The 26,009-nt window shown below is 50.3% G+C and overlaps 8 protein-coding genes across 8 annotated transcripts; 7 read left to right on the top strand and 1 right to left on the bottom strand.

Annotated features, from left to right (window-relative positions):
• Positions 1-6: 6 nt before the first annotated feature.
• BO83DRAFT_452736 (putative MFS transporter) lies at positions 7-1,950 on the bottom strand (the record flags this gene model as incomplete). Its single annotated transcript, XM_025536873.1, has 7 exons — positions 7-177; positions 248-375; positions 473-547; positions 624-1,196; positions 1,255-1,344; positions 1,400-1,713; positions 1,763-1,950. The coding sequence occupies 7 exons, from the start codon at positions 1,948-1,950 to the stop codon at positions 7-9; spliced, it is 1,539 nt and encodes a 512-aa protein (XP_025384686.1).
• Positions 1,951-3,184: 1,234 nt separating this feature from the next.
• On the top strand, positions 3,185-4,799 carry BO83DRAFT_452731 (MATE family efflux transporter). Its single transcript, XM_025536872.1, has 2 exons — positions 3,185-3,800; positions 3,859-4,799. The coding sequence occupies exons 1-2, from the start codon at positions 3,215-3,217 to the stop codon at positions 4,785-4,787; spliced, it is 1,515 nt and encodes a 504-aa protein (XP_025384685.1). The 5' UTR covers positions 3,185-3,214; the 3' UTR covers positions 4,788-4,799.
• Positions 4,800-5,718: 919 nt separating this feature from the next.
• Positions 5,719-7,464, top strand: BO83DRAFT_367629 (agmatinase; the record flags this gene model as incomplete). The annotated part of the gene is made up of 9 exons (XM_025529766.1): positions 5,719-5,853; positions 5,904-6,000; positions 6,058-6,148; positions 6,211-6,294; positions 6,344-6,565; positions 6,614-6,831; positions 6,882-6,974; positions 7,026-7,176; positions 7,240-7,464. 9 exons carry the CDS (start codon positions 5,719-5,721, stop codon positions 7,322-7,324), a joined length of 1,176 nt encoding a protein of 391 aa, XP_025384684.1. The 3' UTR covers positions 7,325-7,464.
• A 936-nt stretch (positions 7,465-8,400) lies between these two features.
• Positions 8,401-9,624, top strand: BO83DRAFT_320776 (uncharacterized protein; the record flags this gene model as incomplete). The annotated part of the gene is made up of 2 exons (XM_025527826.1): positions 8,401-8,721; positions 8,785-9,624. 2 exons carry the CDS (start codon positions 8,401-8,403, stop codon positions 9,622-9,624), a joined length of 1,161 nt encoding a protein of 386 aa, XP_025384683.1.
• A 3,305-nt stretch (positions 9,625-12,929) lies between these two features.
• On the top strand, positions 12,930-14,162 carry BO83DRAFT_410732 (uncharacterized protein; the record flags this gene model as incomplete). The annotated part of the gene is made up of 4 exons (XM_025534246.1): positions 12,930-12,960; positions 13,157-13,205; positions 13,497-13,670; positions 13,897-14,162. The coding sequence occupies 4 exons, from the start codon at positions 12,930-12,932 to the stop codon at positions 13,958-13,960; spliced, it is 318 nt and encodes a 105-aa protein (XP_025384682.1). The 3' UTR covers positions 13,961-14,162.
• Positions 14,163-15,212: 1,050 nt separating this feature from the next.
• BO83DRAFT_430269 (kinesin family protein) lies at positions 15,213-20,779 on the top strand (the record flags this gene model as incomplete). The annotated part of the gene is made up of 5 exons (XM_025535514.1): positions 15,213-15,372; positions 15,517-15,840; positions 15,899-16,074; positions 16,131-20,180; positions 20,234-20,779. 5 exons carry the CDS (start codon positions 15,213-15,215, stop codon positions 20,777-20,779), a joined length of 5,256 nt encoding a protein of 1,751 aa, XP_025384681.1.
• A 746-nt stretch (positions 20,780-21,525) lies between these two features.
• Positions 21,526-23,253, top strand: BO83DRAFT_419832 (GDP-Man:Man(1)GlcNAc(2)-PP-dolichol alpha-1,3-mannosyltransferase). The gene is made up of 3 exons (XM_025534897.1): positions 21,526-22,314; positions 22,401-22,501; positions 22,595-23,253. Exons 1-3 carry the CDS (start codon positions 21,683-21,685, stop codon positions 23,200-23,202), a joined length of 1,341 nt encoding a protein of 446 aa, XP_025384680.1. The 5' UTR covers positions 21,526-21,682; the 3' UTR covers positions 23,203-23,253.
• A 127-nt stretch (positions 23,254-23,380) lies between these two features.
• Positions 23,381-25,755, top strand: BO83DRAFT_440136 (uncharacterized protein). The gene is made up of 2 exons (XM_025536231.1): positions 23,381-25,197; positions 25,270-25,755. Exons 1-2 carry the CDS (start codon positions 23,419-23,421, stop codon positions 25,378-25,380), a joined length of 1,890 nt encoding a protein of 629 aa, XP_025384679.1. The 5' UTR covers positions 23,381-23,418; the 3' UTR covers positions 25,381-25,755.
• Positions 25,756-26,009: the final 254 nt, after the last annotated feature.

Below are 26,009 nucleotides of genomic sequence, written 5' to 3'. Positions count from 1 at the left end.
TCAAACTTAAGAATCAAACTCCGGATTCACCCACCCGGGCACGCCCCTCGCTCTCCACGCCGCCCCAAACACATGCAGCGAGATGAACACAGCACTTCCGCCAGCCACAACGATGAGAGCCTGAGTGGTGAATGTCCAGGTCCAGCCGATTGCGGCTTGCCATTGGGCGATGAAGAACTGTTCATTCATTTATCAATAAATTTACTCTTGGTGGTTGGGGTGATGGTAAGGGCGAAAAAAAACGTACTGGATTAGCAAATGCACTGAGATTTAGAAATACAGCGTAGAAAATCACCACGCTGGTGGATTGGAGTGGGTAGGCGTCGATGATGTAGCTGCTTGTTACGGTGTTGCCGATTTGGATTCCGGCGGAGACTGTTCATCATTCAGTATTGGATTAGAAAGCGGCTAGGAGATAGATGGTTGTAGGTGGGAGGGAGGAGGGAGAAGGGAGGAGGGTGGTTGTACTTACACAAGAAGAACGCGACTTGTCCTACCATCCAGTGGTAGGCTTTGTCTATGCTGATGCCCCAGAGGATTAAACCGACTGTCAATTGGGTGGATATGTTAGACTTGTACATGGAGTAGTAGTGTATGGGGCTATGGAAAGGGGAAGTACTCACCAGCAGTTAAGGCAATGGCTGGATATGCCAGCCATAGGCGCATCTCTGGGACCCGAATCCCGCCATTTCTCTTCGCTAATCTCCCCACGATGGCATCGCTCAATCGTCCCGAGCAGCTTACCTCCGCTACCAAGGTCCCGATCAATAGGCCCAGGAATAGTAAGCCCTGGATGAGAGGCGAATCTGATGCATATGCAGACGGGACCATGGTAATCACGGATAGAATCCACCAGTACCAGGTGAATGAGTATCCGAGAACCGCCACGGGGATGACTGGGAAGCGGAACGTCAGGAGGAATCGGGTGAAAGAGGCATAGATGGGTGGATGAGAGAGACCTGGGACGGGACGAAGGTTGAGGAACGGCAGTGACTTGGTGCGTTTTATCTCTGCTTCTTCTATACCTGCATTCGGCTCTGCTGGCTTCTCGGTGGCTGCCATGCGTTGGAGCATCAACGCGCGTGGGTAGAGGGTTTCAGGCATGAGGGTAAGCTCGAGGAGTAGAAGCGCGGCGAAGAGAATAGCGTTGAACCAGTTGATCCATTGGGCGCTGACGAGATCGAGAATCCCGCCGACTTGGTTTATGTCAATAAAATGAGACCGAGATGTTGAGGTGAAGATGGAAACACGTACAGGTTGGACCTAGAAGTAAACCTGAATCTAGAGCAAGTACCCATAATCCGAGTTTCTGGCCGCGTTCGTAGTCGTAGAAGAGATCGGTGACTACATTGTTAGCTGCTCTGTTCACTTCAATTCCTGTTGAAGAGAGGTAGCATACCAACTGCCATTCCCACTGTTGATGAAGGGCTGACTCCGAATCCTTGAAAGAACCGAGCAGCCATGTACCCCCCATATGTGTCTGCCACAGCAGCGCCAACTGTCGCAACGAGTGCGATGACAGTCCCCACAATGAAGACGATGCGACGGCCGTAGATGTCGCCAATGGAGGACCAGAATAGTGGTCCAAGCGACAAGCCCAGCGCCGGGATTGCGACAGTCCAGTTGACTTGCGAGTAGCTGATATCATACTGTGATTGAATTTCGGCGAAGGAGGGGACAGTAGTAGTCGTGATGTAGGTGAAAAGGAAGTACCTGTTCAAGGTTAGTGTCTGAAGTTCTCTAGACTGGAGCAAATACGCACATGAGCATGACAATACCCAGAATCACATGCTTTTGCCAACGGGGCCAGTTGAGCGGATCCAAAGGATCAGAAGTAGGGGTAGGATGGACGTGCGTGCCATGTTGCTCAACGGGGAGGCTGTTGATGTCGCTGGCAGATTGCTTCTCGGAGATTTGGACAAGGTCTGCCTGGGTAGATTTAAGATTCATTGTGTGTAGCTATGATCGATCATGGGTAATATTGGTGTAGCCCTGAGGCAATGAAGCCAATGCATGGCATTTTTGACTAAGGTGCATATATAGTCCAAGATGAGAGGGGGGGTTGACAGGTGAAACCGAGCAACGCCATTGCTGTACGGAACGATGCTTATCAGTAACAGCCTCAGGCGAACATCGAATCACCAGCCTGAAGGATATCTCTCCTGCTTATCATCACCGGGATGTACTGGGATGGAAGAGCGGATCGAATCAAACCCTGGTCTTAATGGCTGCATTATAGCCTTCCCGGCCTGGATCTGGCTAAATTGGAAGCGACTCACATTAACCGATTGCGGTAACGAAGTATGTGCTGCCTTGCTATTCTGTTTACAAGATGTTTATACATTCTCCTGGAACGTTTGATAATGTGTGCTATCTAGTGCCCTAAGTTGGCAATTTTGAGATTATTTCGGTGCCCTAATTATTCTTGCTGTCAATCATAGTCATAACAAATTTTGGGGAGATTCTCCTTGAAAATCCGAACGATCCAGACGATTGAAGTCGTAGATCTCACTATATCCCGTCGTCTTTCCTATTTCCTTCATCATATTTTGATCATTGGGGTGCCCCCTCTATACAATAAGCTGCGCCAGCCAGACCTCATCATTGGAACTATACTTGGCGGGGTACAAGTAGATCCGATTACAAGACAGTATCGTGTGTGGCGCGCACTTGATAGCCTCTTGTAAGCAATCAAGATAAGAAACTCCTATTGCGTAAAGAATATACATCTCGATCTGTAAATTTGGGCATCGAAAGGACAGACAGTTTTCAGACTGACATCATTTTGTCAGTCTCAACAACTCGGTTCGATATCGGATCGTACAGTAGAAGCAGACATCCAATGTTGGATATCCCCACGCTCGTCCCAAAAAGGTGAATATCGTGAGAAGGAGGCAGCCCCGCCTCTGAATCAGTCTGCGCTGACATGCAGCTCGACTAATGTCTCCTGGTGGGTCAGTGATCCTGATCTGGATAAGCTCGTGGTGGATCATGTCGGTGGTCTGCGCGGTTGCCAGTTGAGTAACAGACCGCTTCTATCGATCGAGGCAAGGGGCTATACTATGCTGTACAATGTGTTCAGCCACGCTGTTAAACAAGCTCCAGCGTTTTTATTGTCATTGTAACCCATGTTGGTCTCTCGGGTTGACACCAATTCCTTTTTCTTCCTTCTCCAAAGCTTGAGCCCAGTGTGTCTGTCTACTATTATTGCAAGATGTACGACTCCCTTCCTAGCTACCGAGGGACTACTTCCGCGCACTCTCACGGGGAAGAACATACGCCACTACTTCGCAAGCAAGTCGACACCAGCCATGACTCCAAGATTTCAAAGTTATCGATTCCCTGTCCAGTCGAATTTGTACGGCTGTTGAAAGACTCCATCCCGGTCATTCTGGCATACACGCTGCAAAACAGCCTGCAAACCACCTCTGTGTTGATTGTGGGACGGATCTCTCCTGAGGATCTCGCCACCACAGCTTTTTCACTCATGTTTGCCATGGTCACAGCCTGGATGATCGCCTTGGGCGGGACCACCGCACTAGACACACTAGCCTCATCAACCTTCACAGGCAGCTCGAACAAGCATGATCTCGGGATCCTGTTGCAGCGGGCCTTTTTCGTCCTCGGGCTGTTCTATGTCCCCGTCGCCATGCTTTGGGCATTTTCGGAGCCTGTGTTTCTCTTGCTTGGCCAGGATCCCCAGCTCTCTAGAGATAGTGCGCGTTTCTTAACTTGCCTGATCCCTGGCGGTCTGGGATATATTTACTTTGAGGCCATGAAAAAGTATTTGCAAGCCCAGGGTAAATCGTTCCCCGACGTGCTGCTTTCCCAGGAATCCCTGCTAATCAGAAGATGCAGGTATTATGCGACCTGGAACGTATGTCTTGCTGGTAACGGTACCATTCAATGCATTTCTCAATTACCTGTTCTGCTACACCTTTCATATGGGGTTGCTCGGTGCGCCATTTGCAACAGGCATTTCCTACTGGCTGTCCTTTGTGCTGCTAGTATTGTATGCCCGGTTCATCGCCGGTTCCGAATGCTGGGGCGGCTGGTCGCGCAAAGCATTCGAGAACCTCGGAACTTTTGCCCGATTGGCCTTTCTGGGCGTGGTGCACGTAGGCACCGAGTGGTGGGCCTTCGAAATCGTAGCTCTTGCAGCCGGAAGGCTGGGAACAATCCCGCTGGCGGCACAGAGCGTCATCATGACCGCAGACCAAGTGCTCAACACAATTCCATTTGGTGTAGGTGTCGCTACGTCTGCACGAGTGGGGAGCCTGCTAGGGTCCCGGGACGCAGCTGGTGCAGCGAGAGCAGCCAATACCGCGGCCTGGTTGAGTATGGTGCTGGGGGGTGCCGTGTTGGCCGTGCTTATGGGGACTCGGTACGACTTCGCAAAGATGTTCAACTCCGATGAAGGAGTTGTACAGCTCACTGCGGAGGTTCTACCGTGGGTGGCGTTGTTCCAAATCGCCGATGGACTGAACGGTAGCTGTGGAGGATGCCTTAGGGGCATGGGAAGACAGCATGTCGGTGCGCTAGTCAACCTGGTCAGCTATTATTGCGGTGCATTGCCTCTCGGTATTTGGTTGGCTTTCCATGGCTGGGGATTGAAAGGACTTTGGGTGGGACAATGCATCGCACTGTATCTTGTGGGGGCACTGGAGTGGGCAATCGTGGCCTTCAGTAACTGGGAATGCGAGGTCGATAAGGCGTTTCAACGAATGGATATCGAAGACCGGTTAGAGGTTGGACACACCACCAATGGTGCCACGACAGTCGTCTAGTGCAGATAGGTGTAGGTTAGATCAAATATGAAGCCTTCCAAAGCCCACGCAGGGTCTCTATCTAATATCTCTAAGAGGAAGGTGGACAGAGTTTGCTTGTTTAACCTTAAGAGTTGTCAGCCCTTTGTTCAATTATCAAGCGAGAACGATGTCGGACGCTTATCGTGTTAGGTTTATTGTCTGTCGATTCAGTGTTTCGAAGTCGGCCGTCCCCACGTCTCAGAACGAAGATCAGCGTTGCTGATAAGAAATGCCGGCCGCTATCTCCGTGGAACATCAGCACGATAAGCCTTGGTAGGGTAGATTAGACTAATGCATGAGACTAGTCTCTGAATTCTGTGGAATCTTGCTGTCTTGAAGCATCCACTGTATTCTCCTCCGGCCTTCCTGTTTCGATCGCTCATGCGTTTCGAATTTATACTACTAGCCAAGCATTTGACGTTGGCCCATGGAATAGATCTCGCCTTCGCATAGTATCCACAGCTGCGACCTCCCAAGAGATAATGCCCATCTGGTGACGTCCTCCCCACCCCAATCTCCCAGGTTCTCAAGTTATTCCCCAATTCTGGCAAGTCGTGGGAGAAGGAAGCAATAGAGTGTGAGGTTCCATACTGTGAGTGGACCTAGTCAGATATTCATTTTCCGAGTGAAACATCGGATAGTAACATCATCAACAGCGACCATGCCGTTGGTTTTGTCATTCTATCCACCTACACTGCGCGTTAGCATGCATACTGTAAATCTCGGTGTAATTAAGGATCGTTGAAAGTAAAAGGACATGCGGGGACTGGAAGGAGAGATGGTTGGGGAAGCCAAGTACCTGAGCCGCAGATGGGAGCATATAATCATCCCCTCCCTGCAGAGCCTGCATGGAACATTATCGTTTTCAATTGAATTGATTTTGTGCCTTTTTCCACAAAATTTTCCCAACATGTATCTTTCAGTTGTGGGCTTACTTGCTCTCTTAGGCATCGCAACTGCCCATGGCGGCCATGACCAAACTCCTCTGGCTGGACCGCACCAGAGGTTGTGGTACAATACACTCCCTGGAGATGGTGGCACACAAGTCAGTCAATCTAGCTCAAGTTTCTACTTATCCATTGGCTGACAATTCAGGCCGACTCTGTCTTCTCTGGCATCTCTACTTTCGGCCGGTTGCCGTACTTTCCTTGTCTCTCCAGCGAAGCCGAGAGGTATGATATTGCATTCATAGGTAGGTCACCATCTCGACAGTACGACATGCCAGTAACAATTCCTGACAATTGAGTAGGTGCTCCTTTCGACACCGGTACCTCATACAGACCCGGAGCTAGGTTCGGACCTAGTGGTATCCGGCAAGGATCTCGCCGTCTTAATCTTTAGTATGCTATACCCGGTCCTGACTATACTGACGGCGCTAATGCTCATCAATGCTTCTCTTTAGTGGCGGATACAACGTACCTCTGCAAGCGAACCCTTTTGTCAGCGACATGAGAATCCTGGATTGCGGAGACATCCCTGTTACGTCGTATGGCACCCACTCCACGAGGGAATTGGCAAGATTCTGATGCAAACAGTTATGATAACGCCTGGGCTATCCAGCAAATTGAAGAGGGCCACAACAGTGTCCTGATGCGCAAACCCTTCACCGATGCTGAGAAGTATGGGCTCTCCAAGGCCGGAAAGACCCTTCCACGCATCATTACCTTAGGAGGAGACCACACTATTACCCTGCCCTTGCTGCGCAGTATAAACAGGGCCTATGGACCTGTCACTGTTATACACTTTGACAGTCATCTGTATGTTTGTCTTCTGTAGTCGGAAGAGCCAATGCTCACTGTCTCCAGGGATTCTTGGAAGCCAAAGGTTTTCGGTGGTTCACCTAGTCAGGTTGCCGCAATTAACCACGGAACCTACTTCTACCACGCCGCGATGGAAGGCCTGCTGAAGAACGATACCAACATTCATGCCGGTATTCGTACTACACTTTCTGGTCCATCTGATTATGAGAACGACGGATACTGCGGGTTCGAAATCGTTGAGGCCAGAGAGATTGATACTATTGGTACGTCTGCACAAAGATCTTCTGTTCACTATGCTAACACTGCGTCACAGGAACGGATGGTATCATCAAGAAAATAAGAGAGAGAGTGGGTACTGAGAATCCTGTTTACCTTTCCATTGATATCGATACCCTTGATCCTGCTTGTAGGTCATCTCCAGCATTTCATTCCCGTGGCTTTTTTGACATTTCTCTAGACGCACCGGCAACCGGAACGCCCGAAACGGGCGGCTGGTCGACGCGTGAGCTCCGCACTATCATTCGGGGATTGGATGGATTGAACTTCATCGGTGCAGACATTGTTGAGGTTGCTCCTGCTTATGATACCAATGCTGAGCTTTCTACTATGTATGGCAACCTTGCACGACGCTAATCATGACATGACTTATTAACTGATGCATGTGATAACAGGGCTGCCGCTGACGTCCTCTATGAGGTTCTTACCATCATGGTGAAGAAGGGTCCATTGTCTGTTGGTCGTTCCGATGAGCTGTAGTCGACGGACGCTGCTTTGGAAGATTGCCTGATCGCTCCCGCAGTTATTCCATCCGTGATACCAGGATTGGGCGCTTGATAGTATTGCTTTGCAGTTTTTTTTGGTGGAGTGGAGGATGATATCAGAGGAAGTACATGTCCAGATGTAGTATTCGAGTGAAATTACAATAAATGTTCAGACATGTTATATCTCCTGGAGGCCTGCATAGTAATATTTTCACGGGTATTCATCCACGAAATAAATGATCAGTAAGTACCGTAATGCAAAACAAGATAGGGGTATCAAGCCAGTAGGCCAAACATAATCACGTGTGAAGTATTTAGGCTAGAAACGTGCTTGTGTCTAACTGACCGCGTTATCTGAAGGGTTTCAGCAACATATTCGGAAACATGGGCAGATACTAAATCGCACAAGCTATTGGACAATTCCATCACTCAAAAAAGCAAGGAGGTATTCACCTGAAGGTAATCACCGGAAAATGGATCCAAACGAATCATGAAAAGGATCAATTTGACTAGCAGCGAGGACGTGATGTAATTCATCAAGCAAGTAGAGTCCGATGGCTGATCCATCGGCTGGGCTGCTGAGGTCAATTTAATACACACAGAAGGATCTGCATATAAGAGCCATTGGTTCGGCCACCTCTACAGAATCTTAGCACGTCCGGTGGCCAGGAATATCATTAACAATCGGGGAAACAACACTCAGGCACTACTACGAAACAGACGAGAATCCTTTCCACATGTAGCAGACGTCTCCTGCATCGAAGTCACGCTTATAGAAACAATGTTCGGCGCTAATTACACTGACGTATGTGAGACAAGAATACTTCCAGATTTGATATCATGACAGAAGCGAGGGGAAAGCTTAAGGGCGCCGCCTGCTTGAATAGGCAATAAACATCAGCCCTGTGCAGTTAGGATCCACGGTTCTTCAAACTCCAGAATGTCTAGGTGTCCATCCTTAAAATTGCTGACATCTACCGGATTAAGCACACCTCGATCTGTCATTCCTTGATTACTATCTTTACAGTTTTATAGACTACACCTTCCGCTCTTTACATCACAGTGTCGCTTATGGAGATCCCTTGCCTGAGTCCTGCGGTTGCAGACGATATTGTCCCAGATCTAGCCCAGATATTCAATGACAACCCGTTCAAGTCATTGAGAGAACAGAAAATCAGCGTCCCTGTTCTCTGCGGTCCGCATGAGCAAGGTCCCACCGACACCCACATCAACATCTTTGGGCAGGAGTTCCGAACGCATTCCAGTTTGATCAAAGAGCACACTGGAATTTGGAAGGAACGGCAGCGCGGTGAGTATGCTGAGCGCCGCGGACACTACTTCGAGGCGAGGACTGAGAAAGATGGTGGTTGGGGGATCTATCGGAAAGGAGCGGTATGCAGAGTCGCACTGTAGATTGGGTCCAATATTCGCTGACAAGGTGGCATAACTTCGCAGAAATACTACCGTGATTATCCCAAAATGCCAGATGAACGCATCCCGAGCGCCATTGAGTCTTTCCATTGCTTCCTGCAAGCTCTGTATCTCAAGCCTGTACCATACGTTGGCATCAAAGGATGGCGGAGGATGGTGTTGCTGGGAATACGCTTCCAGGCAGTGCCTCGAGTACGAGAATATATCGAAAAAATTATACTTCCCTGGACGCTTACGTCTAAGCCCCTGCTTGGTCTCACGGAGGATATCCTCGCCTATACTAAGATGGCACAAGATATCCAGTGTGCCCAGCTCTACCGCGAATGCCTCATCCATCTTGTTGGAATGGCGCAATACTGGGGACGGAACGAGTTTCATAACGCTGAAATTATACTCACTCCCAGTGCATACGCTTCATTAATTCGTCACGTCGGAACACAACGGCAACTTATCGAGAAAGCGGATGTCGCTCTCCACACGTTCATTCGGACTTTGGTAACGCAGAAGCCCCGACGGATACCGAATTTCCTGCTCCGGCAGTTTACAGACACGGTGGATAACATTACCGGTCTAAATGGACGCAACATGAACTCGCTGGGTTATTATCAGCATATACGTATGGTACTCAACGATATGCAGCTGAGATTACCGCGTGGCTCTACGTACAACATGTGTCATAGACTATGGCAGTTCATTGGATGTCTGTGTGTAAATGGTCTTCTGTATACGCAAGATCAAGTCAAAGGCTACCCTGTCTGCATATCGCCTACGGATATCGAGCTACCATGGGTGCTTGCCAACGCACCCGAGGCCCAAGCGGAAGAGGAGCAAGTTCCAGACGCCATAATGGAAGTAGAAGGCTAGCCAGACAACACGAATATCGCTGGAGGCGGTCATTAAGAAACAGAAATGAGAATGTCATAGCGCAAACCTCGTATCAAGGTTATTGGATAGTGCAATTTCTAGTAGCAAAATGCCAAAGCGTACTTACAGTGTCTTATCTGAGTATCCACCGTGTTGTCATCCACCGTTCGATCTCGATCTCGATCTAGCGGTCCCCTTGCATAAGGCAACGCCACTTATGAAACGATGAGACTGATCTAGATAAGATGCGATCAGTCCCATCGTTTCACAAGAAATCATCCGCCAGGGATGGATTATTGCCTAGGCTCCTAGTTAGTGACTACTAATTAGTCAGTCGCCTTCCTGGAACTAACTACTATGGCGCGTTGCATCACCCATCGCTCATCACTCATATATTCTCCGATAGATCTATCTATCCACTTCAACGGTCCTTCATCACTTCATCCCTCCGATACCTATGGCCTATGCACGTAAGCACGAACTTAATGGCCCCTCGAAATAGATCTATCTCCTCACTACCGAGTATACTACTCGATACATCCTATCTATCTTCCATCCATCCATCCATCAGAAATACGTCCTATCATCTGCCCGAGCGTTACCAAACATAAACTCAACGCACCACCCCCCCCCCTTACTTGCATAAACCTTATTATTCCTCAAGTAGGCAGCAAGGTACACACCCACACACACCCTCTTATGCAGATGCAGCCTTGCTTTACTTCCTTTCACCCGTTAACAGAAAAAAAAAACGCAGGTACAATATACGGAAATGCAGTAGTTCATAAAGAAAGCTACTCACACTACTTACTATTGTCATTATGAGTTAGGATATGATATTACTAATAACGAACACTCGATACGAGGCCTGCCACACTGAATGCGACGTGACCAATGTTGATCAGTAGGACTTGAGTTTTCCTTAGGACTTAGGTCCTAAGTTATCTAGCTGTGTACTGTCAAGATACTTAAGTAAAGTAGGATTGGAATTAGTTGAGGATGAGCAGGAATCCACTAAGTGTGGATGTGGGTGGTTGGGGTGTGTGTGTGTGTGTGTGTGACAAGTTCACAAAATCGTGCATGGTGATTTATGCAGGTTTCGATTTTTGAGTTTGGGAGTTTAATATGGATAGGCAGGTGAGTAGTTATAGTTAATATTTATATGCTGTGGTTTTTGTTATGGTTGGATATCAACTGATTTTTCCCTTTAATTCACCCTTTCCTTTTCCATCATGTCTCCCTGTATGAATATCATCTAATAGTGGATAGTGGATAAGAGTATTGGAATGGTGCTGTGGATTGAACAATACAAAAAGCAATGGAATGCTTTGGGTCGGTGGAGAGTGAAGAGTGTGGTAGTCCGACGATCGTTACTTTGCTGGAGATATAACCGGGGTGCGTGCCGATTTTCGGGTGAGGATCGGCCGTTGGAAATTTCAGGGGGGAGGCCAATTAGAAGGTAGTAGGTGTTATTGGGTTGGGAGTGCTGTTTGGGTTATTATTTGGCTGGTTATTGAGTTATTACTTTATTTTGATATGAGGTTATGTGGAATAATGTTGGGATGTATATACTCAATGAGATGGTTGTGTGGGGATACCGGTCGATATGGATACCGGTTTTATATATACCGAAGGAACAGTTGCCCGTGCTCATGGGCTCAGTCTAGCATAGTATAAGTGATCCATAGGGAAAGAGTTATGAGAATATAGCCCTCTTCCCATTGGGACCAGTAATTCAAGGAATAACGAGCCTAAGGCTGGTCCTTATCCAGATATTTCGGAGAGCGTACGAGCCACCAGAATGATGCAGTATCTACCTCAGGGAACAACTTTCGGTCGGATATCCCTTTCCCCTATCCCATTGGCAATAACGGAGCCGTTGAATCCTATTTTGTGGGTTATAGTGTTATTGATTGATAGATTGGTCAATCGGCTTGGCTCGAGATATAGGAGCATCCACTTCTCTGTTATGAACAGGGCGGTCGGATTATGCTGCTTTTATGCCGATGTGGGTAATGCAGTTTCACAGCGTTGTATATATCTACAACGAAGTTAGACGTTATGTGGATCCCCATATAGAAATTGGAACGATTGGAGGTATTATGGTATGAGTACTGGTTCAACTCAGTGGTACTTAGTTGAGTGCAGTAAGGATTAATCTAGTAGGACGTTGTCTATGAATATATTTTGTCGGGCTTGTGCGGATTCGCAGGCAATGAGAATAGTTTGCGATAAGTATCTAAGTCTGTCATTTTAGTCAAAGAATGCTAACTCCTGCCAACGTCTAGTGAACAGTTTGAAGAACTCGGAGAGTGGCATAATAAGTGTTGGATGCCTCCATGGATGAGAATTCCGGTTCCTGACCTGTATGCACATAGTGTATCACAAGATGAGAGTCAAGACATAGACCCAGTAAAGGCAATAAGTCATCAGTATTGATTGTTCGACAAGATTACAGCCTCTCGTGCCTGATCTGGGTTAGTACACTCATCCTGGCAGATGGTTGTACAAAGTAGCCTTAGACACCCAAACACCACTCAGCTTCATCTCAAATAGTCTCAATGCATCCCCGGCCCGGATTAGCATGAACTATACCCTACCGAGTAGTCGACAAAAGCGACCATCGCCATAGGCTAGGTAGACTGCGAAAATGGAGCTATCTCGCAGTTTGATTTCTAATGTCCCTACGGAGTATATTTATAAAACTTACTTTCTTTTTCATCTGCACATGTCGGCCAATGACCGACAGATATGAAGTATGCCAGGTGTGAGCTTAGTAGTTAGGCGGTTGGTTGATAGATCATCCAGGGAACTCCAAGGCGTCCATGATCCATGATCCATGCTCGGGGTCAGCTCCCACGTTTTGGTCGGGGATACTGAAAGTGCCTACTAATCTTGGGGAAGCGGATTAATTTCGTAGAGTGATGCTGATAGGCGGTCGGGGGAACTTACGTATTCCGACCGAGATGAAGGGTGCCAGGTACTATCATTTTATCACTCATCGAGCAATAGCCTGCTAACTAAAGACAGATGCCAATCTCTTCCTTTTCCACTGCGATCGCACGACCGTTAGTGATGGAGCATAGCCTTTAATCAATTGCCAGTGGAGGCTAACTGGCCAAGTGGCCGGCCTAGTGTCCACTCGACAGCAATTAATCCACTCTCCAAATGGGTGTGGATTGTCGCACGCGCCCTCCATGGCACCATGTCGACCCGCACACAAGCAACAGACTGTAACACCCGCGAGTCAAGCTTCTCCAATTCGAGCAAACTCACTCTAACTCAAGGGTACGCACTGGACGCCCATGTCCTTGTCCAACCGTGCAGACTTGGAGGGTTAGAATGGTCGGTCGTCATTTCGCTTGCTTTGACTAACCTTACCGGCTTGGGAGGGAGATGCGCATGCGATGCGCCGTCCCGATGCAGATGGTTCCTGAGTTTGGCGGTCACTTTGACGGTCTCCAGTAGTTTAATCACTAAATTAAAATGACTGACACTGGTGTCGGAGGTAGATGTGGAATGGGGAAGGGAGAGACATCCCCTCGTCCACCTCAAGATGTCTCTTCCCGCTTGGATGGCATGTGATGTCAAGAAGATAGTGAATTAAAGTTAAGTTTTCATCCTGGTCGCCTGGTGTGGCACTTTGCTCTTTGGGGTGTCTCTCCCTGTCGTTCCTTTTTTTTTCGGGGGTTTCTGCTTTTTCGGTTTGGCTGCCCCTGCTTTGTTTTTCCCTGCCCTGTGGATGACAATTTCGCGATCGGGCTGCATGACTATCTACTAGTTACTAGATTTGATGCTGTCGTCCAACCAATGTAAAGAAGCAACTGCTGGATGGCAAAAAGTGATGCTGGTGCTGGTGCTGGTGCCCTCAGCTGCGAAGGTCCAGCAGCTTTGCAATCTGAAACGTCTAATAGTGACAAGAATGGAACTCATTACCCCCATGTGGTTGGGAAAGGTGGCACTCCGGACTCCGTTTCGGTTCCTGAATTGCAATCCATCCGCCGCGAACCGTGGAACAATTTCTGTCGGCAATACGGGAACCGTCCGTGAGTCGTAATTCTTTTTCAGGCGAACGGATGGGGATGATGTGGAATATCAGTATGCTTTCTTTTGTAAACTAGCAAGCCACCACCGATCGCATCAAGTGTATAACCTGGATAGACCATAGAATACGATCAAGGGACCCAGAGCGACGGTAGAACAGTCATCACGTAGGGATCATGAGGTGTGTTCTGGACCCCGACAGCTGAGCTGGTGGGTGGGTTTTTGGAGAGTGGGTTTCTGCCCCTGGCGTCGTAACCGCCATACCGGAAGGCGTACGGGACTTGGTTCCTGAGAGGGTCATCCCCAATTGCATGGACGGTGCCTGACTGACTGACTGACTGACAATCTGTTGCTTTCTTCAGCTTTGGTTATGGGTGTCATGCAGTCTGGCCCTTGATTGCTGGATCGTCTGTGGGAGAGGGCCAGGAACCACGGTCTCAGCTGCGGTACTATTTTTACCTGGCTGCTTTTTATGACTTGGTTCAACTTTCAAGCAGATTGGAAAGGCAGATCTTAGGAATTAATAGAGGAAAAGAGAAAGCCAGAGTACCGACAAGGATACTGGAGGAAACAACTCCGCGTGCCATCAAATTGGACCCCTCTCCTCCTTCCCTCCCTCTCTCCCTCTGTCTAGTCTCTTCCTTATTAGCATTATTATTCACCGCAGCGCCGTTGCTGGCCGGCTCCTTTTCCACTTCGCACCGTCCACTTGTTTCCACTTCAGTTCAGCTCAACATAGTAAAGCGGCCGACTTGGGCCAACGCCCCAGCCCAGCCCCATCCCGGTTCGCTTCAACCTTGATGCCACCAATTAACTTTGCTTGCCGCTCAGGAGTTCTTCCATCTCCTCTCCTCTCTGCGACAGCTTCTCCCGCTTGGGTGTTTTTTTCTTTCTCGGATTTCTAGTCGGGGTGTATAGAGATACCTTTCTTATCTGGCTGGTACTGCCTAGACCCGGGGAACTCTTCCTGTCCATTCCCTGTCACTCCCTATCTGCCATTCTTGCCTTAAGCCCCTCTGCGGTGACCGCCAGTGGTGTGCAGCTTCGCGCGCTCTCTCTCTCTCTCTCTCTCTTCTCTTTCTCAGTCGGCCTCTCTGTCAGTGTCCGATTGTTTGCTCCCTCCCTTTGTTCGCACTGTGGTCGGGACACTCTCCTGTAATTGTCCCCTTTCCCCTTACCTTGGATTCACTTGTTCTGGTCCATCTCCCGCCTTTCCGGTCACCCTGCTAACCAGCTTTCACTGCTTCAATAGGAACCTTCCCGCTTTTTATTGTACCTGCAGGTTAGAGACCGCTTGACGTCGCAGAGTGCCGCAGGCCGCCATCTCACGCGACGGAACCGCCCACATACACCATAATCCTAATAAAAGGACACCAAGAGTGAACAATCGCACTTCTGGCGCACCGATTCGCGATTGATGACTCCCGCCTCTATTTAATGACCAATCACCACATTTCTGTCCACCATTCGCCGATCTATCTCTGCCCAACCTGTTCCTCCCACCCCCCGCCCCCTCTTCCTGGCCTGCAACCGTATAAAGGGCTATGACGGGCTCTCAGCCTGAATCGCCAGCGGATGCGCCTCAGCGTCCTTTCAGCGGCATCATGCGGACCCCCCGGAGCACCAGTCGCTTGAGTATGAGCAGTAGACATGGTGGAGGAAGTCGAGCATCGGATGAGGATGGGAAAACTGCGGTCAAAGTTGGTGCGTTATTTTATTCAATGCGTGCGCCCGTTGGGACTGAGCCGGTTCAGATGCGGTATTGCGGATACCGCTCGCCTCGGCGCCTCCAACGCCCCACGTGCGCGGCTTCATGATTATAGCTCTGCATACTGATTACCTTTCTAGCTGTTCGAGTGCGACCGCCCCTGAAGCCTACCGATCCCGGATATGAATTGGTTCCCCAGCGCTTCCAGCGTCCCATGGTCCACGTTACAAATCCCACTAGTGTTGCCATCGATGTTCCTCAGGGCCGAAAGTTGTTTGTTTTTGACCGGGTATTCGCTGAGACGGTCGACCAGGATGGTGTCTGGGACTATCTCAGCGATAGTGTCGGCTCGTTTCTACAGGGCTACAACGTTTCGATCCTGGCTTATGGCCAGTCCGGCGCGGGAAAGTCCTACACCATGGGAACTTCGGGCCCCAGTGAACAAAGTGACCCGAAATCGATGGGTTCGTTCTGCTCCCCGAGAAGCGCGCCATGTGCGGCGCATTCGGCTGACAAAAATAGGAATCATTCCCCGGGCTGCTCAGCTTCTCTTCGAAAAACTAGAGGGCCCTACCAAACCCAATCGCAACAGCGGCACAGGCCTCCGTACTCCGTCCCGCTATTCTGTCGGCTCCGCCTCCAGCTTTGGGAAGGCTAGCGTCGAGAAGAACTGGCAGCTGAAGGCCACCTACGTTGAAGTATGTGACCTCACATCGGATACTGCTCTGCGATTAGAAGATACTAACGGGTGCAGATCTACAACGAACAATTGCGAGATCTCCTTGTGCCCGAATCAACACATCAGGGCGAGCGGGGCACAGTCACCATCCGTGAGGACACAAAAGGACGTATTATACTCACCGGTCTTCATCAGGTGAACATCAATTCATACGAAGATCTGATGGGTGCTCTTAGCTTCGGTTCTTCCATCCGACAGACCGACTCTACCGCCATAAACGCCAAGTCTTCCCGATCGCACGCGGTGTTCAGTTTAAACCTTGTTCAGCGAAAGGCATCCAACGGTGTCATGTCCCCGACACCCAAGGAAAAGCGCATGTCGATGCCAGTGGAAATGATGTCTGGCTCCGATGCCTCCGTCATGGTGGATAGCAAGCTTCATTTCGTGGATTTAGCAGGAAGTGAGAGATTGAAGAACACCGGGGCCTCTGGTGAACGGGCAAAGGAGGGTATCTCGATTAACGCGGGTCTTGCTGCTTTGGGCAAGGTCATTTCGCAGCTCTCCTCTCGCCAGGCCGGCGCTCACGTCTCCTATCGTGACTCGAAGCTCACACGTCTGCTTCAGGACTCCCTGGGTGGTAACGCTTATACATACATGATCGCGTGTGTCAACCCCGCGGAGTTCCATCTCAGCGAAACCGTGAACACGGTTCAGTATGCGCAAAGAGCCAGAGCGATCCAGAGCAAGCCACGCATCCAGCAGATTGCCGACGAAAGTGATAAGCACGCAGTTATCGAACGACTGAAGGCGGAGGTTGCTTTCTTGCGCCAGCAGCTCCGTAATGCGGAAGAGAACGGCCGTCGAAGCGCTGCCCCACAGGATCGAGCGGAGCGACAGAACGAGAGGGAGGTCGAGCTCCAGAACCAGCTTCTCGATACGCAAGAGAGTTACAACGCTCTCAGCCAGCGGCATGCGAAATTAATCTCGGAGATTGCTAGGGACTCCCAACATGCTGGCGAGACAGACCCCAATGATGTCGTCAGCTTGGTTGGGAAGACTTCTGTTGAGCGCCTGAAGCGATCACAGTCTTTTGCAGAGTCGATCGAGCAGGTCGTTCTGGAGTACGAAAAGACTATTCAGAGCCTTGAGTCGTCTCTTTCTAACACTAGGTCCTCCCTCTCAGTAACGGAGAGCACGCTTCTGGAACGCGAGACGAAGTGCGCATACGTTGAGACCGTCAACTCCCAATTACAGGCGCGGATCCAGAAGCTCCTTGATCGTGAGAACAGCACAGAAACTTATCTGCATGAGTTGGAAGGGCGGCTTGATGGGCAGTCCACGGGCGAAGAGAAGCAAGCGGCTATCGTGGCGGAACTTCGGAAGGAGCTCAGTCGGGCCCGCGAAAGTGAAGCCAACTGCGAAGACTATATTTCCACGCTTGAGGAGCGCTTAGCCGAAGCCGACCAAGACATGGAGCTCATGCAAAGGGAAATGGAGCGGCTGGAGCATGTCATTGAGCGCCAGCGCAGCCTGGGCAAACTGGATAACCTTTTGTATGAACTTGATCATATCCAGCAGAACGGCAACCAGAAGGATCTGTCCGAGGACGAGCTTGAGACTCATACTCCAGTTCCCGTCAAGGGCGCTTACAAACCTCGCACTCGAGCAACATCCCTCTCGCTTGATGTCCTGACCGAGGCTGTGGAGACCGCCATACCCGAATCAGACGAAGGCTTGACAGAGCCCACCCCAGAATCCGTGCGCGAAGCTTCCATGGAACCTGAGGCGACTGCTGAGACAGATGAGACCAACTTGAAGGTCCTAGAATCGGCTACTGACCGCCTGGAGGCCCAGGAAAACGGTGCCCGTGCGAGTCGAGCCTCTACTCCCACCCAAACCAAGGTCGTTGCGGACAAGCTGGAGACAGTCACCCAGGAGTTGTTTGACTTGCGTATGCAACACGAGTCTACTGTGAGTGAGTACGAGACGCTCGAGGCGAAGTATGCGGAAGCAATGAAAGCCCTGGCGGAGTTCCAACGGGACGCCGCTGATGAAGCTCGCCATCCCGACGAAAAGGTTCAAGAACTTCTCTCCACAAATGTTGAATCTCGCCCGGTGTCTTTTTTAGAGGAAGGCAAGGCCCCCGGCTCGAACGATGGAAAACAACCGTCGTCCTCGCCATCACTCTCTTCGGAGTTATCCTTGGCCGGGGAGCCTGCTTCTTCGCACGAGCAATCTACCTTGAGTAATGGTGAAGTCCCACAGGAAAACCACGTCGACACTCGAGAAATAGATGAAGCGAAGGCCCAAGAAGTGGAGCAGATGCGTCGCTTGCTCGTGGAGCATCAGGAGGGTGTTTCGATTATGACGCAGAAGTATGCCCAGTTGCAGTCGGAGCATGAAGGAACCCTCAGCCTCATTGAAACGCTGAAGGCCGAACTGCAGCGAAAGAATTCTTCACCGCCGACCACGCCAGGCTTCAAGTCCCCTGTAATTCGGAGAAAGACAAGCCAGAGTCTGATTGGTACTGTCGATCGGGCTCACCGCTCCCTTGCCGCCTTGCGTAATATTGCAGTTGAGGAATTCGAGGCCCGCCCTGATACGATGCAGAACTTCGAAGTCCACCTCGACTCGGCTATGCATGAACTACACAATCGCATGGAACGTATCCAGGCGCTGGAGGCCGAAAACCAGAGCGTCAAGAAGGAAATGGAGACCAAATCAACCATCATCTCCGGGCTCACTCGTGAGAGATCGAGCTTGCAGGGAGGCGGTGGGTCCTCGGTCGATATGGGCCTCGTCAATCAACTGCGTGATCAAGTGGTGCAGCAAGAGAATCTCATCAACGAGATGAAAGAATCACACGACACCAGAGAGAAGCAGCTTCTCGCCGAGATCGAAGAGTTGAAGAGCCTCCTGAAGACGCAGGAAGAAGCCGCTAAAGCCCAGGATGTGTGCGCTGAAGAGCAAGATAGGAAGATCACTTCTCTCGAAGGCGAGGTCACGGAATTGAAGAGCAAACACCAGAACGCCGTTGAATCGTTGCAATCGTCCGAACAGGAATTGAGCGCGACACTGGCAGAGCTCGACAAGGCTTTGGCGTCCATCGACGCGATGCGTTCCGAACAGGCGGCCGCCGGTGAAGCATCTGCCTCGAAGGATGCTGCCGCTAGAGAATTGGAGTTCGAGAGGGAGCAACAAGAAGAACTCGTCGCAAAATTGAAGCATGTCATTGACGAACACAAGGCCACCACTGATGCCCACCTTGAGAAGATCGCCTCCCTCGAAAAGTCTCACAGCGAAGCCCAGCTGCAGCTGTCAGAGCTTCGCACAGCAAAGGACCACGATAGCAGCGAGGTCCAAGTACATCAGTCTCGTGTGTCAGAGCTGGAGAAGGAGATTGACTCCCACAAGTCACTTGCTGACTCGTACAAGAGGGAACTGGAGTCCCTACAAGAGTCCCACAAGCAGGAGGTGGCGGAACTTGAAGCTCGGGTTACAGCGGCCGCGCAGGTTGACTATGAGTCGCGTTTCGCCACGATGAGCGCCGAGCATGAGGAGACAATGAAGACTTTGAAGTCTGAGATCCTCGAGTCGCGGGAAGAGTTGACGAAATTGCTCAATATGGTTTCGAAACTCCTCAACGCTGATGTTACTGCAGAGACCATGGCGGAGCAAATTCAAGAGATCATGGCTCAGAAGCAGCACTTCTCCGACAAGTACGCCGAGATGCTGGATACCAACGAGGATCTGCGTAAGCAACTTGAGACTAAGGGATCTGATGATGGCCGGCTGGAGGAGCTCATGCAGAGCAACTCCACGAAGGAAGCGAAGGTTAACGAGCTGGCTCTTCTGGTCGCCACCCTCGAGGATACTCTGCGCCAGAAGGAAGAGCAGGTCAAGAAGAAGGAGGCGATCATTGCCGAAGTCAAGGCCGAAAAGGAGAAGAGTGTCCGCTTGGTGGAGGAGCTGGAGGAACAGATCACCAATAGCTTCGACCAGCACCACAACCGTCTCTCCGTCATTCAACAGGAGCGTGACCAGGCTTTGGAAGATGCAAAGGTGAAGATTGCAGCCTATGAGAAAGATATTGAGACATACCGCCTACGGATCGAGCAGCTTGAGGTAAGTCTTTGGATATCGAGAACTACATATGGCAATGACTAACATTCATCTAGCTCCAAATCAAGAACCAAGACAGTTCTCACGACCGCAGCAGCTCGATCACGTCCAATCTCCGCAAGAGCTCATCTGCAACCTCTCTCCCTTCGCCGCCTCCCGCCATTCCCCTGCCTCCTCTACCGAACATTGCCTCGGCCACAAACGGCACTGGCAGTATCTCTCCCCCCAGCTCCCGTCATACTAGCAAGGAGCTGGTGAACCCACAGATCGTTGATGATCAGGAAGCTCGCATTCGCACCATCGAGAAGCACCTGAACGCCGAGAAGCAGCTCACCGCCACCTTGGAGGAAGCTCTGGGCGACCTTGAAGCGCAAAGCAACAAGGTCAAGTCGGATTGCGACGCTTGGAAGAAGAAGGCTCGGGAGCTGGAAGAAGAACTGACCACGCTCCGCAAGGAGCGCGCCTCCCAGCGCCTCTCACTGCAGGCCGTCGAGGAGGAACGCAACGCTCGCCGGGAGGCCGAAGCCGCCCGGGCGCAGCTCGAGGAGCGGATGAATGCGCTCAACAAGAAGAAAAAGAAGAGCACTCTCAACTGCTTCTAGATTTGATCGATCTACATTAGCGGATATCATTTGCTTTGCTTTCCCTTGCCTTGTCCTGCCCGCCTTTGTTTTTCACGTCCCTTTTGGCGCCACGATGTACAGTCTTCTCTGTATTATGAACTAACTCAACGTCGATTCCCCCTTCTTCGCCTCGTTGATACCTCCCCTTATCTTTCTTCTGTGTATTTTCCTTTCACGGCTTTTCTTCTTATTCGTGCACCTGACTGACCCCCTTCACTTCTGCTCCGCCTATTTTGATGAATCCTGACTTTATGACTTATAAGTATGGCCCGTGATTGTACATTTTCCGACTACCCTGACCATACATTGATACATGTGTTCTTTGAGAATGTTTTTGATTCCCAGTTGTCCAGCATGCGCAGCTAAAATAGCTGCTTCTGCTCTTTCTAGTTAGAATTGTCGTCGGTAGGAAGCTGTTAGTTGCCGGGGACGTAGGTTGATTTGCCTGATGCCAGTTTCTTCATTATTCATTCATAAGTCAAGACGGTGGCTCCATTTTTAGAAGAATCTAAAACTCATAGTGACAGATACAATTACAGAATAGCATAATACAAAAATCCCAGTACCCTGCTCAATAATATAACCATCTGAATATACACCCCTGTCTCCGAACGGCGATAAGAGAGATAGATAAGACCATCACATGACGCAATCTCCCAATCGGCCGCGTGTCTCTTTCCGTTTAGCAGGCTACCACCACCTCCGCAAACTAATTAAATCAACTACAAAAACCACCAGCTACGAAACCACCTACAACTCACTCAATTCGCACTCCGCAATGCCAATGTCCACATAAAAATATCCCCTCGACATAAATTTCCCTCTCACCACAAAACTTTAACGAAAAAAATACTATATAGTAAGAAAAGGGAACAACAAACAATGCCCCCCGCCAAAATCACCATCATCCACCCCGACCTCGGCATCGGCGGCGCAGAACGTCTGATCATTGACGTGGCTCTAGCATTACAATCGCGCGGCCACCCTGTTACAATTTACACCTCGCACCGGGATAAATCGCATTGTTTTGAGGAGGCGCGCGATGGGACGCTTGATGTGCAGGTGCGCGGGAATACGATCTTCCCGGCGCATGTGGGCGGACGGTTGTTTGTGCTTATGGCTATATTGAGACAGTTGCATTTGACGTGGGAGTTGTTGGTCGGGGAGGGCGCTACAAGTGGAGGAACTGAGGATGGTGAGGACGAGGTGTTTATTGTGGATCAGATGCCGGCCTGTGTGCCGTTTTTGAAGGTGTTTGGGGGGAAGAAGAATAGCAGGACGAAGCAGAGGATTTTGTTCTATTGTCATTTTCCGGATCAGTTGCTTGCGAGGAGGGATGAGGGGGGTTCTGTGTTGCAGGTGCTTAAGGGGTTGTATCGCGTGCCGTTTGATTGGTTTGAGGGATGGGCTGTGAGTGCGTCGGATAAGGTGGTTGCGAATTCGAGGTTTACGAGGGGGGTGGTTAGTGGGGTGTTTGGGAGGGAGAAGGTTGGGGAGTTGAGTGTTGTTTATCCGTGTGTTGATACTAAGGCTGGGGATGGGGGTGAGGGGTGGTGAAGGAGGGGGAGCAGTTGTGGGGTGGGAAGAAGATCTTCCTTAGTGTTAATCGGTTTGAGAGGAAGAAGGACCTGGCGCTGGCGATTCGGGCCTATCATGGCCTTGGGGCGGAGAAGAGGAAGGGGACGAGGTTGGTTGTTGCTGGTGAGTATTGCCCTTTTCTGACTGACGGTTGAGGATGCGCTCGTTGTTTGCTGGTTGAGAGGAGTGCGCTAACTGGTTGTGTGCGTGGTGCAGGTGGTTACGACAATCGCGTCCAGGAGAACGTGCAGTATCATCGAGAGCTGGATGAGTTGGCGACTGGGTTGGGCTTGCAGACGGCGACATCTAAGACGGTTATTTCGGCGCTTTCGATCCCCGATTCTATCGATGTCCTGTTCCTGTTGTCCGTGCCGACGGCGTTCCGTGATACCCTTTTGCTGCAGGCGAAGTTGCTCCTGTATACGCCAATCAACGAACACTTCGGGATTGTGCCGGTCGAGGCGATGCGGGCTGGCGTGCCGGTGCTTGCCTCGAATACTGGAGGGCCGTTGGAGACCATTGTGGAGGGCGAAACGGGCTGGCTCCGTGACGCCAAGGTGGATGCCGATTGGACTGCGGTGATGGACAAGGTGCTCTATGGCATGAAGCAGGAGGAGCTGGACAGGATGTCTGTGGCTGCGAAGGAGCGTGTCGAGAAGGAGTTCTCACTGACGGCTATGGGCGAGAAACTCGAGCAGGAAATCGAGGAGATGCTCGGCCAGGAGCAGCGGCCGTTCCATGGCTTCCAACAGGTTCTTGCCCTGCTTGCATTGGTGGGAGTGGTGCTTGCCCTCGTTGCTGCATTTCTGGTGAAGCTGCTTTGATTGCTTGTCAAAATAATACCCTTAACTTGCGTGTACAATATTCAATTCGATGCTTAGTTCATCCATTCTGATATCCAGTAGATATTGAATGGCTTCACGTGACACCGCGCCACCGACGTGTTCCCCGCGACACGTGCCGTCATCTCCAACTTGGCAGTTGTTCTTCATCCCCGCCATTGCCATCTCAAAGTTGGGCTTTTTGGTGTTTTGGGCAAGATGCCAGAGGTCATCGACCTCCTCTCCTCCACTCCTCCGCCCCCGATAGAAAGACGCGAGCAGCTGTCTATCCGCAGGGCTCATTCGCACCCGCCTGTCGTGCCCGCCTCGGACTCCATCTTTTCCGACGAAATCGATCTCTCCGCATTTACCTACGATAACCCCATTGAGCAGCCCGCCAAACGACGACGCTTAAGCCATGAGATCACCCCCGTTAAAGAAGTACCGCTGCCCCCAGCAAAGAACTCGCTCTTCCTCTTCTCCGATGACGACATAATCTTATCCTCGGACGGTCCCGCCCCTGCGAAACCTTCGGTCTGGAATGGAGAATCCGATCCGATCGTTTTTACCTCGTCGGCGCCTGAAACCAGACATAATCTACCAGTCAGACCAGCCATATCATCGCGTGATATTAACCCTATTTCGATTGACGATGAAGATGACAATATTCCCAACGTCACCCGGAACAACCGACTACGGAGGGAGGAAATCCAAGTGTCCAGCGACCAACTTGATTTCCCAGACGTCGACGATCTACTTGACGTAGCTCAGCGAGTGGAAGCAAATGCATTCTCAAGTCGGACAGCGAATCTACTAGCGACTCTGGAAGATCGTTCTCGCGGCAGCAATGACGAATCGGTGTCCCGATCGACAAGGGGCCGCAAGCACCTGGATCAGAGCGATGACATAGAGGTCGAAGAGATGCCACCACCGCGGAGGCCCCAGCGCAAAACCACCAAGGTTGCAAATGAGGAGAAGGAGGCTAAAGCCAGAGAGCGCGAGGTGGCCAAGGCGCAAAGAGAGCGAGATAAACAACTCGAAAAGGAGCGCAAGCAGAAAGCCAAGGAGGATAAAGCCCGCGAAAAGCAACTAGCAGCGGACATTGCTGAGGTCAACAAACTCAAGGTGGACAAGAAGGATTCTACGCATGAGATGCTAATTGACCTCGCCTCTACATTTACCGACACAAGTCTCGGAAACCAAACATCAGAGCTCATGCGTCTTCTCAAAGTTGATCTCACGTTTTTTCCCAGTGCCCTTCCAAATATCGTCAAGTGGCGTCGCAAGGTCCGAGCTACATACAATGACTCCCTGGGACACTGGGAACCGTGTGCACTTCACATCCGTGAGGAAGAGGAGCATGTGTTGTGCTTAATAGCGGCCCAGGACTTTATCGATATGATCGCGCCTCCTCCATCAAGCGAACCAAGAAACACTGTCGGCGAACACGTTCAACGCTTGAAAACTGCCTACCCAAAGTCTCGGCCGATCTATTTGATTGAAGGTCTGACGAGTCTGATGCGAAAAAATAACAATGCGCAAAACAGAGCCTACCAAGCTGCTGTGCGACGACAGTTTGAAGACACCTCTGCTCGCCCGTCAGGTCGGAGAAAACAACAGCAAACCGAAACTATCACACCCATAGACAGCGATACGGTCGAAGACGCTCTGCTCGATCTACAGGTGACCCACTCGTGTCTAATCCATCACACAAGCTCCCCCGCAGAATCCGCAGAATGGATCAAGAACTTTACCGAGTATATTTCCACTGTACCTTATCGCCGTGAGCGGATGGACCTAAATGACTCCGCATTCTGTATGGATGTGGGACAAGTCAAGCCCGGCGAGAACCGGTCTGACGCATTCATCAAGATGCTCCAGGAGGTGAACCGAGTCACAGCGTCAATGGCATACGGCATCGCGACACAATATCCAAGTGCGATGGACTTGGTAAATGCAATGAGGAAACATGGACCGGGACTGCTGGAAAATGTCAAGGTATGATAATTCTGTTTCCACCTCATTCGGTTCCCTTTTCAAGTACATACATACTGACGGTTATACCTTCAGAAATCGGCAAACAAAAATGGCGCCCTCACCGACTCGCGCATCGGACCGGCCGTGAGTAGACGATTGTATAAAGTATTCATGGGAATTGATCCGACGTCGACTGATATATGAGCATATCCTTTGATCGGCGAACATTGTCCGTCTCTTTTATCGGAGTTATACTTGCAGCGGTATTGGTGCATATATTCTGGGTTCCGTTTTTGGCACGATAGATACGACTTCTACTGGTATACTCACTACCTTTTATTATCACGAATCGGCATTATATTGCCCCCCAACATCATTATTGGTATCGGTCTATCTTGCTATCCTTATATCTTATCGTCTCTTGTATTTGGAAGTCTGGAAGACAGCTTGTATAGATACTACAACCCTTACACCAAGTGAGTGTTGGAACAGAAATTTCTTCCATCCGACAGCGTCTGGTTGGCATCATCCTAGATAGATGCATCGCTAGAAATTGAGTCAGGTGAAATAACATCCGCCATCAAGCTACTAAGTACAGATTTTTCTGCATTCAGAATTCCACTATGACATGAATCGGCATTAAGATTCCAGCAACCTCTAGACACGTGCCTTCCTCATTCCACCCGTAACACCCAACCCCTATGTACTTTTATCACTTAAAGTAAGTGGGAAAACAGGGTCTACGCAGTGTGAGACTTTAGTTACTAGAATCCTAGAAACATCTACACCTACAGGTCACTAAATCCCTCACTATGGACAGTAGCTTCAAACCG

Source organism: Aspergillus eucalypticola (assembly GCF_003184535.1).
Source record: "Aspergillus eucalypticola CBS 122712 chromosome Unknown BO83scaffold_26, whole genome shotgun sequence".
In the NCBI taxonomy this organism is placed as follows: domain Eukaryota; kingdom Fungi; phylum Ascomycota; class Eurotiomycetes; order Eurotiales; family Aspergillaceae; genus Aspergillus; species Aspergillus eucalypticola.
This window is presented reverse-complemented; position numbering and strand designations above follow the sequence as displayed.

Bases quoted from the DNA above. Each gene is read 5' to 3' on its own strand.
- BO83DRAFT_419832 (XM_025534897.1), top strand. From the start codon at position 21,683: ATGCCCCCCGCCAAAATCACCATCATCCACCCCGACCTCGGCATCGGC. The intron at 22,315-22,400 runs GTGTGTTGATAC...GATCTTCCTTAG, and splicing joins GAGTTGAGTGTTGTTTATCC to TGTTAATCGGTTTGAGAGGA. The intron at 22,502-22,594 runs GTGAGTATTGCC...TGCGTGGTGCAG, and splicing joins GACGAGGTTGGTTGTTGCTG to GTGGTTACGACAATCGCGTC.
- BO83DRAFT_452731 (XM_025536872.1), top strand. From the start codon at position 3,215: ATGTACGACTCCCTTCCTAGCTACCGAGGGACTACTTCCGCGCACTCT. The intron at 3,801-3,858 runs GTAAATCGTTCC...CAGAAGATGCAG, and splicing joins AAAGTATTTGCAAGCCCAGG to GTATTATGCGACCTGGAACG.
- BO83DRAFT_440136 (XM_025536231.1), top strand. From the start codon at position 23,419: ATGCCAGAGGTCATCGACCTCCTCTCCTCCACTCCTCCGCCCCCGATA. The intron at 25,198-25,269 runs GTATGATAATTC...TTATACCTTCAG, and splicing joins GACTGCTGGAAAATGTCAAG to AAATCGGCAAACAAAAATGG.